The sequence below is a fragment of the Saimiri boliviensis genome, chromosome 7, assembly GCF_048565385.1.
Source record: "Saimiri boliviensis isolate mSaiBol1 chromosome 7, mSaiBol1.pri, whole genome shotgun sequence".
NCBI lineage: Eukaryota > Metazoa > Chordata > Mammalia > Primates > Cebidae > Saimiri > Saimiri boliviensis.
In genome coordinates, this window is record NC_133455.1 from 107,913,324 (window position 1) to 107,929,845 (window position 16,522).

The window sequence follows — 16,522 nt, forward strand, 5'->3', positions numbered from 1 at the left end:
TATGATACATTATTGGCCTATTTTTTTCCATCAGCAGGGCTGTGCCTGGGCCCTTAAGATGCATTTCAACATCTTCCCCCAACTCAACTTTCCATTCCTTCTCACTTTGGAAACTTAGAATCTCTGGGAATCTAAACTAAAATAGGGACCGGGCACAGTGGCTCATGACTATAATCCCAGCACTTTGGGAGGCCAAGGTGGACAGATCACCTGAGGTTGGGAGTTCGACACCAGCCCAACAACATGCCCCATCCTTAGCAGGCACCTGTAATCCCAGCCAATTAGGAGGCTGAGGCAGGAAAATCGCTTACCCAGCAGGTAGAGGTTGCGGTGAGCTGAGATTGTGGCACTGCACTCCAGCCTGGGCAACAAAAGTGAAACTCTTGTCTCAAAGTAAAATAAACTTTCCTGCCCATTCTTTTTGTCATGATCATATGAACACCTACTAAGTGCTAGGTACTGCACTGACAACGCAAACTGCATTTGACACTGCCTATCCCATTACTCAAAAACAAACAAAAAAACAAAAAGAAAAAACTCTGCTACTCAGGATTAAGCATGTATTTATTTTAGTTCAGTTAAAACAAACATACATTGTTTCATTGAAACGGTGTAGCACTCTTTGTCAACAAGCCATACTAGAATTGTTGGCCTCTAACAGTACAGTGGGGATTATTTACACTATATACACAAAGTTATTACACCCAGGTTCTCAAAGGTCTTCCATTACACTAGATCACATTTTATTTCATTACACTAGATCACATTTTGATCAGTACTGCACTTTGAAAATTTATACCTTAAATTTTAAAGCCATCTGAATTTGCACCAAGATTTCATTAAAAAAAATTGATACCGAGTTTATTGCAAATACAATTTAAACAAGTATTTCAAGTTTTTAGTGTTTGTATACAATTTTGTCCATTTTTCAATATCCAATTTTCTGCACAGGTACTTTAGGGACAATTTTTATAGTTACATAATGTGAATTCATCAAAATGCAGTTAAGGAACTTACAGGAATATATATACTTGAACCCAAGACCCAAACCTGACATTATATACAACCTATTTACAAATACATATGGACAGAGAATATATGTACATAGATTATCATAAATATTGGAAAAATAGGTTAGCTTTAATGGATTAATGTTGTTCTATAAATAACATTAGTCATAACTGAAACAGCCACGGAAGACAGTAATGCAAAATGAGGTGACAAGACAGTGGTTTTAATACTGAAGACTGCTCATTAATGGGAATTCACCGTTTAGGAACCTCAAGGCAGACATGATAGCTCCAAGAGAACCATGCATTGGAATTTTCCCTAGGCAGTTGATTTTGAACCTCAAATAGCCAGGGAATTGGAGGAGCTTCCCCTTATTAATTTGCTATTGAGAATTTTGTTTTCCACTTCTTCCTGGTTGACAGTATCTTCTCCCATACCAAAAAAAAAAAAAAAACAAAAACAAAAACAAACAAAAAAAAAAGTCTGTAGAAACAACTCTTTACTTGGTATTCCCTGGGCAGGTGTTATACAAAGTCAGCAACTCCTTCCAAGAGCTCATGCAAATGTTCTAATTCTTGGTATGAACTACAGACGAGGTTCTGCATTTGAATGGAGTGCCTAAACCCCAATTAAATATAAGCAGTGCTACAGAATCTGTCTTTCCACTGCCTTTGTACTTCTAGATGGTCCCCAATTATTTCTTCATAGAAACAGACAAAAAAATGACCAATGGTTTCACCCAATGTAGCACTACAAGACGTCTTCCAGATCCATAAGGGTTTTAATTACACATGTATCTTGTTTGTAAATTTAGTCACATGTAATACAAGAATGCGTAACAAAAACCATGTCTGCCACATTTCTGGCCCTTGCCCCAAACTCAACATTTTTATTTCAAGGGAAAACCTTAGAGCCAGATAACCAATCGACGATTCCATTATTTGCTTCCCTCAACCACTTCATGGAATTATGTATATCAGATTTTAGAAATTATGGCTGATGAGCAAAGTACCACGTTATTTAATAATATATTCACCATACACTGTGATGTATGATAAATGTGCTCTTAAAGCCAAGTTTTAAAGTAATATTTTCACTTCTAACCAGGATTGAAATGGAAAGGTTGACATGCAGTTAGAGCAAAACAACTACTAACACTCAGTTTGCACTGTTTTCCCTAGCTAACCATTTGTTAGATGTAAACAAATAATTCTACGTTGTACAAGAATGAGATGACAGTCCAGTGCAAATGAGTTTTTATAAAGCTTACTGCATGAGAAACCCAGTGGCCTACACAAAGAGAACTTATATCATACCACAGGTATAACCTGTGGATTAGACCTCTAATGTAGACAAAACATGAACACAACTAAGCCACACATTGTCAAGTAATTCACACTTCCAGTAGGTGAGCATTTTGAAAAAGTGTACTCTCTGGACATAATAATTTTGGCCTATTGCCATCAAATGCCCATTTTCCACTGCTGGAAGCAATGTCAAAAAAGGGCTGGCCCAAAAAGACCCAGAGCTGTCAATACAACACTGGAGACAGATGCAACTGAATAAACCCTGTTTTACCCAATTGCACTATTTGGTACCTCAAAATTAGTTATTTTATTTCCCACAGAAATATCTGCATTATCTTCCATTCTAATAAGTTGAAGACATAAACATTTCAGTCTGAATGAACCAAATTGTTCAGGGACAGAGAAGAAAAGTGATGAACAGAGTTCATCTGATTTGGTATAAAGATAATCAATCAATTATCTTTTAAGTTAACGGTGACATTTAAATGGAAAAAACTATGCTCCTAGTTCATGGTACAATTTTTCATTACATTATTTTCTCTAAAAATTATTTTGGGTAAAAAAGTATTTGGCTTATTATGCCTACAAAAAGGCCAATCATTTCGTTATACTAATATTCACTTTTAAATAACAATGAAATTATTTTACGGAATTTATTGACAACTGCTTCTGAATAAAATTCAAAAAAAGCGATTTCTTAAAAGTAAGAGTGCTTCTGAGGTCTTTAAGTATTTTTGGTACAAAAAATAATAGTGTTTTTCTCAATGGTTATTCAATACTTTGCTGTAAATTAAGAATAATTGTTTCTCACATCTAATGGTTCCATTAGGCACATTCAAGTAAAATCATAAAATATCCAAGTTAAACAATGACACAGCCAAGCATGTGGCTTGATAAAAGTTAAGAGTTCGTCCATTCTCTGGAATGGAATAAAATTGTCACTTCCCTTAACCCGAGACTCGTGGTTTTGTTGTCCAGATCCATTTCTAACATACAGATAAGTTTCTTAAAACAAAACAAAACAAAACAAAAAAGTTCACTTATTCTGCACTCAGAAGAACCAGCGAGGAATCTGCACTTCAAAAGGAAGTGAAACTGAAAACATTAGGTGAAATTTCATAGTCGTTGAGTTTACTCAACACTGGCATCAGATGGACTGAGTTTTGAGTTTAAGTGGTGCCAGTTAATGGCCACCTCCAGGTGCATTATGTACCCAATCCAAAATAATCAAGGACATGCTTCCGGTCATCACCAGTACGCCACTTAACAGGAAGAACAAAGCCTGCAATGAATAGAGAAAATTGATCAGCAAGTATATATGCCAAACACTTTTTTCTACTTTTTAAAATGTGCTTTAATTACTAAACTTTATCTACTCTGTCATGTTTATAGAACAAAAATTTAACCTTGCGAAATATAAACTCGTAACTGATCAGTAAGTCATCTACACTACAAAATTACTGTACTTTTGAAGCCTCTGAACTTTAAGTTTTCATTCCTTTGTCTCAAGTGAAAAGGGAATTTTCTTGCTAAAAAACCTACTTCATAAAGAGCTGAACTGGATTTTTTGCAATTTTTTTAAGAGCAAAAATAAAGCCACAAAAATCAAACCCAAATCATCCTAAAATGCAGCGAAAGTCAAAGCCAGAGGTCTTTCTAGGAGATAACTGAGTAGATTAATTCCTAAGTCCAACCCTTCAATACTGCCACTATGTAATTTAGAGTAAAACAAGATGATAGTTGTTGGTTTATAATCAATTCCAGTACTTTAATCAGAGCAGAATGAAAGTGGAAAATAATGACTAAAGAGCAGTCTTTTTCCTAAATACCACCACCAGGATTCTGGTACTAGGAACCATATCATTTGTGGTTAGCACATCAAACTCTGTCACCAGCTGTTATTACAGAGTAGGTACATAATTGTAAAGTAGGTACATAATAGTAAACACTATGGAGAGATGGTCTCCTGGAGAGCTTTGCTCTGAAGATGGTCAGTCTCAACTGAAGTCCTTCCTTCTTTTATATACTCAAGGACCACTTAAGTGCCTGTCACACAGTAGACAGTCCAGTGAAAACTAGTTGAACAAATGTTGCAAGCTAAGTATCACACTGGTCTTCCACCCCTATTCCTATCTCTAAAGTATCTAGTAACTGTATTGCAATTAAGTATTTATTGGATGGCAAACTATCTTTCCCTTTCCCTCCACAATCTTCCATCTGTGAAGTATACTGTTACAGAAATGTTTACTAGCAACTTATAAGTGAAACCACAACAAATGACAGCTTAGAGAATAAAATTAATTATCAGTTTGGCAAATTTATGATATTAAAAGTTATTAGTTTTTATGGTCATAATCTTTCACTCACCCCCATCTTTTGTACAGATTTCATAGATTCTTTCTTCACCAACTTGATATAGAAGGCAGAAGGAAGAATAAAAACCAACATAGCAGCAGCAGATGCACCTGTGAAAGAACATTTATGTTTCTTGAGGATTCAAAGAATCACCCATCATTCATTCTTTAAATCTTAAAATCTCTGATGTTTGAATCAACTTTGATACTTTCTAAAACTTACCAATAAAACCAAAGATATCCCTAATAGTCGGGACAAAGATGACAAGTAAATTGGTAAATGCCAAGATAGACACTGTAATGAGACTATGACGCCACCAACTGAACTCTTTTGATGCACACAACAAGTGAGTTACAGAAGTCCGGATCTGCAAAAAAATAAGTAAAACATATTTTTAAAATAACAGCAATATAAAATTTAAAAATCCAGCTTCAGTGAATGAAAAGAATGCCCAAGTAACAAGGAATCTACCTAAAACAGTAACTATTTCCAAATAAAACTGTGCCTTTCTCTGCTGTTTTCTGAACACTTAGAAGATTATTTTATATCTTATGCTGAAAAAAATGTCCCCAGGATATTCTAAAAATATACACTGTATTTTCATAAAGCCCCTTCAAAACCACCACCAACTTAGTATTGTTCTACTGGTGTTTCCCTTCTCCCAGAAGATAAAAATCCCACAAATATCCGTATGTTTAAAAACTCATTCCAGGCCGGGTGCGGTGGCTCAAGCCTATAATCCCAGCACTTTGGGAGGCAGAGGCGGGTGGCTCACAAGGTGAAGAGATTGAGACCATCCTGGTCAACATGGTGAAACCCCGTCTCTACTAGAAATACAAAAAATTAGCTGGGCATGGTGGCTCGTGCCTGTAATCCCAGCTACTCAGGAGGCTGAGGCAGGAGAATTGCCTGAACCCAGGAGGCAGAGGTTGCGGTGAGCCGAGATCACGCCATTGCACTCCAGCCTGGGGTAACAAGAGCGAAACTCCGTCTCAAAAAAAAAAAAAACCTCAAAACTCATTCCTACTGAAAGCAGAGCAAGTAATTACTTACCGGGAAAATAACTACTGGTACTGTCAGGGTCACAGCCATTAGCACAGCCAGACGAACAATGAGAAGAAGAATATCAGTTCCCACGATAGTAGAGTAGGTATGAAGCAATTCCGACTCAACATGTTCTACAGGGAAACACCAAAAAAAACTTTTGAGTGGCTGTTTTCATTGGCAAATAAGTAGAAAATTTAACAGCATCAGTTATTTAGCTACTCAAAAAACGACTATGAACTAAGAGGCTAATAAGATTAGTTTTGAATTATGGTTAATGCAATTAAATAACATTGAAGGAAAATTTTTCTAAATATACTACAAAGAGATTTAGCCACATGATTCCCATTACAAACAACAGGAGTTATTAAACTGCTAAATCTCTTGGCTTGGCTTATAATTTGTGTGTGTGTTATACAGTCTGAAGGTGAGGGGAAAAGAGACAGGCAAGATGAACTCAGAGGCTGGCATATCATACAAACATGCCATCAAATGATTAACGATGTTTTCAAACCTGGATTCTAGAAATTACTGATTAAATACACTACAGATAATTCTAAGCTCTAAATTTCATTTCTCATCAAATATGAAATACATAAAAACAGACTATTTTTAAAGTGATGGAAGTATACATAGAAAACTAGCAGTTTCATTTCAGTTAGTGGATTTTATTTTATTTTTTGGTAAAGGAGGCACTATTTACCGTAAAATGTCAGGTATCCAAAGAGGGCAGCAAGCAGATACATGAGAAACATAGCAAAAAATGAAATCTTGGACACATTCATCATTCTTCTACGGCTGCGGCTATATAATTCAAAAGAAAATTCAAATATGTATTTCAGCAGCAGTTAACAGCAGTTGTTTAATACCTCTCAACAAATTTATGTAAGTACTCACTCTTTCAGTTCTTCATAGATGGGAAGAACAGCAGGATGACAGACAAATGAAAAGGTCAGAATTGGCACAGCATAGACAGTCTGAAACAAAACATAAACATCTACTTAATCTGATGTAACAAACTCATGCTGTCACATTTCTGCAGCATATGTTTTATGTAAACAGTCTTAGAATCAAAGCCTAAAAGTTTCCTTTGCATAATTAGCTTCCGTTCTTCTAATATTGATCATGAAGTATGATCAATATTCTCACTTCTTAATGTGTCAATTATTAGCACCATATGATTATCTCATTTCGCAGTCTATTTTAAGATGTGAACCTAAACTTACTTCGCAGTCCTCAATAATTAGCTAATCACATGTTTTCTAAAAAGTACCTACTATCCTCCTCCCTTTACCCTGGGAGTTATTTTTTAAATTTCCACTGAATAGCTTGCCTCTTTTCTTCCCTAAACTCTTCATTTGAGGAAATAAGCATATTTAGTTAGTTACCTGTGAGTTAAAAATAAAATAGTGAGGTCTGCAAGAGTCATTTTCAGTCACGTTATGTAACAAATCAGGTACAAGAGCTGTTGGCTGTGTTAAGGAGGTGTTTATTGTTTCATTAATTATCAAGGCAGCTTCCACAGGACACGGAATCTGAAATTTCTTGCAAATGACCTGAAAATATATTATTTTGCATTTGTTAAACAAGTGACATGACAAGGCTTATAAAAAATATTTTCTAAAGACAAATCATACTCACCACAATTAGAAAGAACACCATACACAACAAGGAAAGGCCACTGGTATATCCCAAATATCCTGTAAGGGAGGGTTGGCAGGAATCAGTATTAGTTTAATGAAGCTGATTTAGATCAAAAGTACTTTTTCCACTGAATGACTCAATTCTGCTGCAAAGACTTTAGGCACTAAAACATAGAGACAGTACTAAATTTTTAATTCTTATGATACTAAAATATAGAATTACTTAAATATGTTTGTCATGGCCCAAGCTAATAAAATCTAGTATTTGCATTATTTCTTACAAAGCACAACATATGTTGTCAATGAAATATTTTGGCTCCTCAATCTTGCATGCTATAACTCCCAAATATATCCTTTTAGGGCTTTTTCATTCTGATTAATTTCTATTAACAGAAAGCCCAACTACTGGTGAGAGGCTCATTTAAATTTTCTTTAGAGATGAGTTTGCTCACCTAAATTTCTAAGCAGCGACAAAGGAAGAATGAGCACCAATGACACCAACAGAACCAAATAGTCACCGTTCAGATACCACAATCTAAAGAAAACAGAAACAAGGTCAAAACCAGTCACAAATGTACTCAGAATAATATACACATCTTCTAACAGGGCCCATTTTATAGAAATACCATGAAAACAAACACAAAAAAAGACATGTTTAGAAAGTTTCCCTTGTTCAAGATAGGAATAACTTTTTAGCTTTGTGTGCTAGATGAATATTCAGTCAGGTTAGAAGTGGGGTATAAAACAGTGTAACTTTTGTCCCACTACTTGCTCTGGGAAGGCTGCCAGCTGATTCATAACACAAAATGCTTATTAAAGACTTGATACTAATGCAGGGAACAAAGCTGCTTTGTTAAGCCAGTAATCTTATCTTTAAGCACTTTAAGAAAAATTGTACACCAACTTTGGTACAGCTTTAGCATGTAATTTCTAATGCTAGAAACAAAAAAAATTAACAAGTTTTTTTCCAAAGAAAGTATTCTCATAAAATGCATAGGCAAACTGTGCTCCCGCACCAAAAATTATAAAACTCAATCCCACGAACTGGGACTTATTCCAGGTTATCAGAGTATGGTGTGACATCCTGACCCACCTTTAACTCCAAAGATAGCCAAAAAAATGTCCTTTTTAAACTTATAGGAAACATTATGTATATCCCCTAAGCCTTTTTTTTTTCCTTTGTAGGTAAATCATGAATTGCACTCTCTTTTAAATCACTATTTTCAAATCCCAATTGCCTCATGAATTCTATTCCATTCACTTCAGCAGTACGTACTCTGCAAAAAACTAATAAAGATCAACTTAAATTTCTAAAGTTTTATCAGAGATAACAGCACTTCTCTATTTTGATGTAATGAGCTGCACATAGGGTAGGAAGTAAATTATTCCTTCCCATGTTTACTTTACATGAAAACCCATGAGTTAACTGGGATGAATACCTGTGGTAAAAGAAAATGGTTTCCATAGCATGGCCACACATTTTCTAGCACACGTTGAGTATCCCTTATCTAAAACGCTTGGAACCAGAAGTGTTTTGGACTTTGGAGTATCTGCATATACGTATTTGAGATAGCTTGGGAGATGGGACTTAAGTCCAAACACAAACTTATGTTTTCTATACGCCTTCTTAAACCCATGGCCTAAAGGTGATTTTATACACTATTTTAAATAATTTTGCACATCTATCACAAAATCAGGTGTGATTTTCCACTTGTAGCATCATGTTGGCACTCAAAAAGTTTTGGATTTCAGATTACGGATGTCCAACCTATATAGCACTGCACTGAACAGATTAAGTCTTAAGAATTTCAAACTTATAAAAGCCTATTTTAGAAATTAAGATACTCAGCCGGGCGCGGTGGCTCAAGCCTGTAATCCCAGCACTTTGGGAGGCTGAGGCGGGTGGATCACGAGGTCAAGAGATCAAGACCATCCTGGTCAACATGGTGAAACCCCGTCTCTACTAAAAATACAAAACATTAGCTGGGCATGGTGGCACGTGCCTGTAATCCCAGCTACTCAGGAGGCTGAGGTAGGAGAATTGCCTGAACCCAGGAGGCGGAGGTTGCGGTGAGCCGAGATCGCGCCATTGCACTCCAGCCTGGGTAACGAGCGAAACTCCGTCTCAAAAAAAAAAAAAAAAAAAAAAAAAAAATAGAAATTAAGATACTCAAAACTGTAGGGCTAGCTACTATCTTTTGGCCTTTAATTCTCCAAAGTTCAAATCATCCTACAGGGATGGGGGGCCTTCTTGGTCAGTTTCAACAGAAAGATTATGGATAATTAATAATCATTTTGTATCCAACTTTGATAAAAATGTATCTAACCACTTTTGACTATAAGTGTTTTTTTATGAGTAACCTTACTTAGCACCTACCCAGTTGTATCTTCAATGTTCATTAATGCCTTGATCACCAAAGGTAACTCATATTTCACTATGAAGAGGTAGCTTGACATAGCTGGAGGAAAACAAAATTATACTATTACAAGTGCAAAATGTGGCACGTGATACTAAAACGCATGTGTCACCACTCTGTGCTACACAATGAGCATAAAGTCTACCCAAATCATTTTTTGAAAAATTCTTACCTCCAATGTTCTGTATTGTAATTGATCCAGATGCTGCAAGCTTTCCAACTAATCCAAATGCCTTATATCCCAATTGTTCATATAATAAAGATCCTACAATTTGAAGAACACATAAGCATGAAGCCAAGGATTTTAAAAGAGAAAAGAAAATCATGATAGATATACATTGTTTTAGAACAATCAAGAATGCTATTATTATACCTCCTTCATTGGCAGTCTTCAAAAGGAGATGAACAGAATACAGGGAAAATATTGACACAACTGTCAAGAGAATTCTGATGAGAGAAAGAAAAGGCACAGGGTTATAAGCAAGCACAGCTATATTTAAAGACAACTCTTTCTGGTTGTTTAAATAATATTATGTGTGAAACTCATCCTATTTGTGTCAAAATGCCTCAAAGAACTGGCATTTCCTCTCCTGCTAACTGGAATAGTCAACATTGGCTCTCGCCTAGCAGTAAAAACTTGCATCATATCTCAGGTGATAGTTCTACACTGTAAGTTAGGAACAAGGATGTCTATCTATCTACAGAGCCAAACATAGCATGAGACACTGGAAAACTCAACTTCCAAGTGGTGGAGTTTTAAAACTTGTATTTTGATTCTGGCACCACAGTTATGAGCTGTATGCTTGCCACCTTTCTGCATTTCAAGTTCCCTTTATCTGTAAAATATTAGTAATATCCGCCACCAAACCCAGCCCACAGGTTCTTCTGAAATTCAACTGAGACAGGTTCAGGAAAGGTTTTAAGACCACATGGATCGTATAGATAAAAACAGCAATGAGAGGCCAGGTGCAGTGGCTCATGGCTGTAATCCCAGCACTCTGGGAGGCTGGGGCAGGATGAGTGCTTGAGGTCAGGAGTTCAAGACCAGCCTGGATAACATAATAGGGAAATCCCATCTCTACCAAAGGAAAAAAAAAAAAAAAAAGCCAGCTCTGGTGGTGTGTACCTATAGTCCCAGCAACTCAGGCTGAGGTAGGGGGATCACTTGAGCCCAGGAGTTTGCCACTGCACTCAGCCTGGAGGACAACATGAAATACTGTCTTTTTTTCTTAAAAAAGGGAAAGAATGGTAAGGGGGAAATGATACTATCACGATACTAACATTTTAAGAGTAAAGCACTACAAGCTTTACTAACAACTGGGCACAAATCAGAGAACTAACCATTGTGATGATATACTACACTATACCCCATGGAGAGGAATACAGGCGCAGTATTGTCACAGTTAAAAACAGTGTCTATGCTGGAACAAGAAGGCCATTAGCCTGACTGTCTAAGCCTTTCCTCCCTTGACCCTTTCACTTGGATTGAGCAAGAGAAAAAAAAAATATGGTAACACAGAGTGACCAAAGGGACCCTAATGTCACCTATTTTTCCTTTAGATCTGGGGTTCTCTCTCATTCCAGCTTACTTTCCTTCCACCTAGGAAAGCCAAGAGATGGAGACCAATTTTTTAAAGAAATTAAAAAACCAAAACAGAACAGGGAAACTCACGGAAAACCCTGCAAAGGAGAAGAGCTGCATGTTTTTTTATTCTGTATGAACAATTTGCGTGCAGTACCATTTCAGGTGCTGACAAAGAAACTGATGTCTATTAGTTAAACAGAGGAAGCGGTTTTATACTACCATTTTAAATGCCAGAAGTCTTACAAGGCCTAGTCAGTCTGAGGTGACACTATCAGCCTCAATTCTAACTGGAGAAAAAAAGTTGGTTTAATTAAAAACAAACCAAATTCAAATGACAAGGGATAGACTTTATAACCTTTGAGATCACTTTCAACCTCAAGCTTGTTTCTCCTTGAAAAGGTTAGCTAGCTGTGGAAGTGGACCATGGCAGCCATGTGGTTTTTGGCCCATTTACCTCTATACCTCTAAATGTAAAGTAAATACTGATGAATAAAAACGTACTTCAGCAATCTTGATATTAGCCATTTAGTAAAATGGTAAATCAATTACATAAGTACCTACTAAAGTATAATTCCAAGAGTTCAAGGGTAATATATCAGAATTTGACCTTCACTTATGAAACAGAGGTGTCATTTAATCTCATTTAAATTCTTACTATAACTACACTGGCTGCATTCTAAAACTGCCTCCAGTTTTTATACCAAGTGCTAACAAGGATTTCAAATATTCAACAGTGATGCTATTCAGGTTCTCCACTAAAAACTCTTTGAGATTGTAGGTTTCTACGTAAATCGCTGGTCCTTCACCTTAGTAAGAGTTCTCAAAAAGCCTCATCCTAATGAAGCAAGCCGCAGTGAATCCTAGCGCCTAGTACTCAAAAAGCCAGGCTTAACCTCCGTGTGGAATTTCACAAAGCAGAGCTTTGCAAAGGTCTGCTTTTCTTTTCATGAACATTCTATCGGGCTGGAGAAAATAACTTGAGTAGAAGGCACCAGTCAGCTAAGTAAAACACATCTGTCACAAAGGGACAATTCCATGCTACATACATATGCTTTCCTTATCTGTACAATGAAGGTATTAAGTTACACAACCCTCTACAGAAATTGCCTTAGCCAGGGGTCCACAGGTAAACTTAAGGGCTATGACACAACCATCACTGAAAAATACACACTCAAGATTGTATGTATTTTTGCTTTGTGCTTTTTCCCTGGAAATATCCACATTTTTCCATCATATTCTCCCAGAGTCGGTGACCCAAAAATAGTTAAGAACCACTGCTCTGAAGTCTTCTGTACCTCCAAGAGTCTATCCAGGTATTTATGTTGGAAAGCACAGGAGTAATTAAGTCTAACTGGGCAATTGTGGGAAAACATTTAAAAACAAGTATTTATTAAAATATTCATTTTTTGCCACAGCATGTGGCAATCGAACAGCTCTGAAAAAAGCAAACATTAAAAAAACATGTATGAATTGCTTTCCAGGGTTCAGAAAATCATGACTCACTCGTCTTAAAACAAACACATTCCAGGCTGGGTAAATACCACCACACCTTTTATGTTTAGAAGAACTTTCTTTTCCTTATTCTTGTAAGGAGCAACAGATCCTTAAGAACTGTGTCGATTTACCAAATTGATTTGGAGCTTATTAGGATTTTCAGCTTCTGATTTGCCAGAACAAAATTTATAGCTACCCTGATACCCTGGATTTAACCATAGTTCTTTTTCAGTATATACCATCTGTTACAGTTTTAACTATTCCCACTGACTTAGAAGACTTCTGGCTTAATTTGTCAGTTTTAAGGACTGCCCTATTTTTTTCTAGTTGGCTTTCTTGATATTGTGCAGTATGTAGTAGCAGAATAAAGAGATTTTGGGAGTTTGTCATACTTTTAACTTTAAGCAAGTAACTTTCGATCAGCTACCGCAACTGTAAATTCAGTTTCTGGAGCCAAAATATGTTTTATCATAGTAACTGCCCTGCATGGCAGACTCACTACTTACACATACTTACATAAAAAGAGCAATTCCAGTATTAGCCATGGCATAAGAAAGCCCAAGGATTCCACTGCCCACAATCGCATTGCTCAGATTAAATACTGACATTCCAAAGGAAGTAGTACCTGGATGCTACATAGAGGGAAAACGATAACCAAACATATAACAATAATTAAATGGAGAAAACCAGCTTTGGGCAAGTTAGATTTGAATTCTAAAAGTAAAACTATTCTTTTACTCCACAAAGCCACTGACAGACAAACTATTACTTTTAACTTACAAAGTCTGTTTCATACTTCTTCTTCCCCAAATTCGATTCAAGTAAAAAGTTCTGGTTTTCAGGATCTACATCTGCATAATGGCTGCAAAATAAACAAACAAAAAACATATAATTGTAAACTGGATTGAAATATCTACCATTACACACAAGATTGTGTTAATATAAAATACCCTCCACCACCAGCATAGTCGTTACAACACCTTTACTTAAACGTATAAATATTAACCAAGAGTTGACTTTCCAAGAGCTATCTTGTCATTTCAACAAGATAATCGGTTACTCTTTCAGTGATTAGGCATCTCCTCTAAATGCTATATAGCAAATTAAAGCAATGGAAGCAGAGCCCTGGGTTAACTCCCCGAACCCAACCCATGCTAGCCGTTTTTTCAAAAGTGCTACAACTTCTCCCACCTTTTCAGAGCAGCTTGCTTAGCGGGGTAGGAGTAATTGAAGTCGCTGTTGGAACTGTAGCTGCTGCTGTCTTCATCCGGGGAAATATTGAACCTTCCCATTTCGGCCTTCTTCATGCCGAGCACTGGCAGGAATCGGGTGCAGCGACGGCGCGGGGCTCCTTTTGTCCTTGGCGGTGGGTGCACCGGCCCGCGAGTCGGCCTGCGAAGGTAGAGGCGGCGCGTCAGGACCGCAGCGCCCGCCCGCCGTGGTCACGTGACGCCGCCGGGCGGCGCAGCTCGGCTGATTCATCCCCGGCCAGGCGAGTGGAAAAGTACCAGCCGCGCGCGAGGGGCGGGGGCGCGCCGACGGGCGGAAAAGTACAGACGGCTGAGTCGCGAAGAACAAAGATGATCCCACCGCCGCGCCGCGCCCGCCGAGGCCCCCTACTCCGGCGGATTTCAGAATTTCACCCTGTCTATTGTCCCGAGTCGGAGTGGAGGGGGCGAGGGGGGCTGTTTTGCTTTTTCCCAGCCGCACCAGAAGTGCACAGGCACGCAGGGTACACATCCGGCCCCGACCCGGGCTCTTGTGCAAGTAACCTAGGCTTCCCGTTTCTAGCATTTGGAACAGCAGTGCTGCTTAATCTATTCTTTACTGCCCGGAGCCCCCACACAGGGACTGCCTCTGCGGCAGACAGCCTTCCCCCAAAGAGGCGGAGAGGACCGACACTACTCCTCCTCTCTCGAGGGGGGCGAACGCCCGGGCCCCGGGAGCGGAGGGTTTGTTTACACACGCGCGCCAGTGCCCTCAAGCACACCCGTCTACAGGCAGCTGGCCCGCGAGTGCTTCGCCCGGCCCCTCCTATGTCAGGAAAGGAAACTGATGCAATATCGATCGTCGATTGTCAAATGTTGCCAACTCGTCTTCCCTCATCTTGGCCTCTCCTATAATAAAAGCCCAAGCCCACCAGCGCCGCCCCCAGATTCCCAGTTCCCCGGACTTAATTTTTTTATTGAATGCAAATCAGTCACAAGACTTGCCGCAGCAGAGCCGCGCGGGCCGGGCTGGCTCCCCTCCCCCTAACGGGAAGATGCGGCTACGCACCGGGCAGGCACGCGGACCCCGCCCAGCGCCCTCTCTCCTGCCCACGTCGCCGGCGCGACCCCCGCGTGGCGGGCCAGGATGGAAGGCTGGCCAGGCCAACCGAAAACGCCCGCCTCGAAAGGAAACGGCCCCCGCGGCCGCCTTCCCGCGCGGCCCCTCCCGGGATCCCCTCCCCCACTGCCGCCCGGGCCCGGCGCCCTACCCAGACTACTCGCCCGCACGCGTTACCTCGGTGGTCTCTGCTCTCGAACCCCGGAAACCTCACGCAAACGTCTTCAGTGAGTTTTTCTCAAATACAAATCATAAAAAAACGAAAAATTTCCCCAAATCCAACAACAGGCAGGAAAAATAATTTTAATAAAAAAGGAAGTGGCAAATTGCCGCCCCAATCCTCCGGCGTCCGCCGTGTCAAAGGAAAGGCGCTAGCGTAGGGGAACGCGTGGTCGGGCTGCTGCTGGCAGTATGGGAAAGGCGCTCCGGGGCGTCGGCGACGCGCGGCTCTGGAGCAGCCCTGCGAACGGCGGATTATAGCGGCACCCGCGGGACGCGTCAGTGGGCGGGGCCGCGGCCGCCCGGGCGCCTTCTCTTTGTGTATCAACACCACCTGGGTCCCGCCCCCGGCCCGCCCCGCCCGAGGCCCCGCCCCGCCCGAGGCCCCGCCTCCCTGCCCCTCCCTCTGCGGCCCGCGCAGGCGGCCCAGCCCCGCCTGTGGGCGCCCCCAAGGCTCTACCGCGAAGCCTAAGCCCACTGTCTCCAGCCTCCTAGATAGTCTGCAAAGACCCCAGATGCTTCCCCTGCCTATCCCGTTCAGCCTGGGTTGGTGCTCAACACATCCGGTTGTCTTAGAGGAGCCATCTCCTTAAAATAGTCTCCTGTCCGAGTCACCAACAGTCCTTGCTTTTGGGGGACACATTCTGCCCACCAAACCCTTTCCTGATTGTCATCTTTGTGATTTACAGTGGGATTTTGTCTCACAAACTTGGGCCAAGGCAGCAACGTTGTCCTGATGGTTTGTTGTTCTTTCTTCTCCACCTAGACCTGCTTTCACTCTTCAAAACTAGCTGGGAGGTCGGCGGGCAGCTCCGTTTCGGGATGTCCTTTTTGTACGGCCATGGAAAACCGGACTCGGGGAAAGGCTACCTTTTGGCCAGCAAGCCATACCCCTTAGAAAGAGGCCCCAGTGTGGAGCGCGGAGCTCCTAAGGCCGTTTGGGAGTTCCCAGCTTTCCCTTCGCTGACATTCCTTCTCTTCTCCCACCACTGCCGCCCCCGGCAAAGGCACTGCCTTCTTCTGAATGCGGGTCTGAGGCGCTTTCTGCGGAGCCTGGTCCTTTCCCTTCAGTGGCGATGTGGTCTTGCTGAGCCAGGCAACTAGGGGGCCTCTTCGCTG

General features: G+C 40.2%; 1 protein-coding gene across 2 annotated transcripts; it reads right to left on the reverse strand.

The window, feature by feature from the left end:
* Positions 1-1,943: 1,943 nt before the first annotated feature.
* SLC38A2 (solute carrier family 38 member 2) lies at positions 1,944-15,635 on the reverse strand. Of its 2 annotated transcripts, XM_003941466.4 has the most exons (16): positions 15,362-15,635; positions 14,048-14,248; positions 13,637-13,718; positions 13,373-13,488; positions 10,151-10,224; positions 9,950-10,042; positions 9,738-9,819; positions 7,813-7,895; positions 7,359-7,417; positions 7,106-7,273; positions 6,615-6,694; positions 6,421-6,521; positions 5,727-5,851; positions 4,896-5,040; positions 4,686-4,783; positions 1,944-3,600 (listed from the first exon to the last, which is right to left on the reverse strand). In XM_003941466.4, the coding sequence occupies exons 2-16, from the start codon at positions 14,161-14,163 to the stop codon at positions 3,502-3,504; spliced, it is 1,521 nt and encodes a 506-aa protein (XP_003941515.1). In that variant the 5' UTR covers positions 14,164-14,248; positions 15,362-15,635; the 3' UTR covers positions 1,944-3,501. The 2 variants fall into 2 exon arrangements, with proteins under 2 accessions (XP_003941515.1, XP_074259278.1); XM_074403177.1 differs by lacking the exons at positions 13,373-13,488; positions 15,362-15,635 and having other exon boundaries at positions 14,048-14,138.
* Positions 15,636-16,522: the final 887 nt, after the last annotated feature.

Coding starts and splice junctions, on each gene's coding strand:
- SLC38A2 (XM_003941466.4), bottom strand. CDS start 14,163: ATGAAGAAGGCCGAAATGGGAAGGTTCAATATTTCCCCGGATGAAGAC. Junction 13,489..13,636: donor AGAAGTATGAAACAGACTTT/GTAAGTTAAAAG, acceptor CCCTCTATGTAG/CATCCAGGTACTACTTCCTT. Junction 9,820..9,949: donor TACAATACAGAACATTGGAG/GTAAGAATTTTT, acceptor GTTTTCCTCCAG/CTATGTCAAGCTACCTCTTC.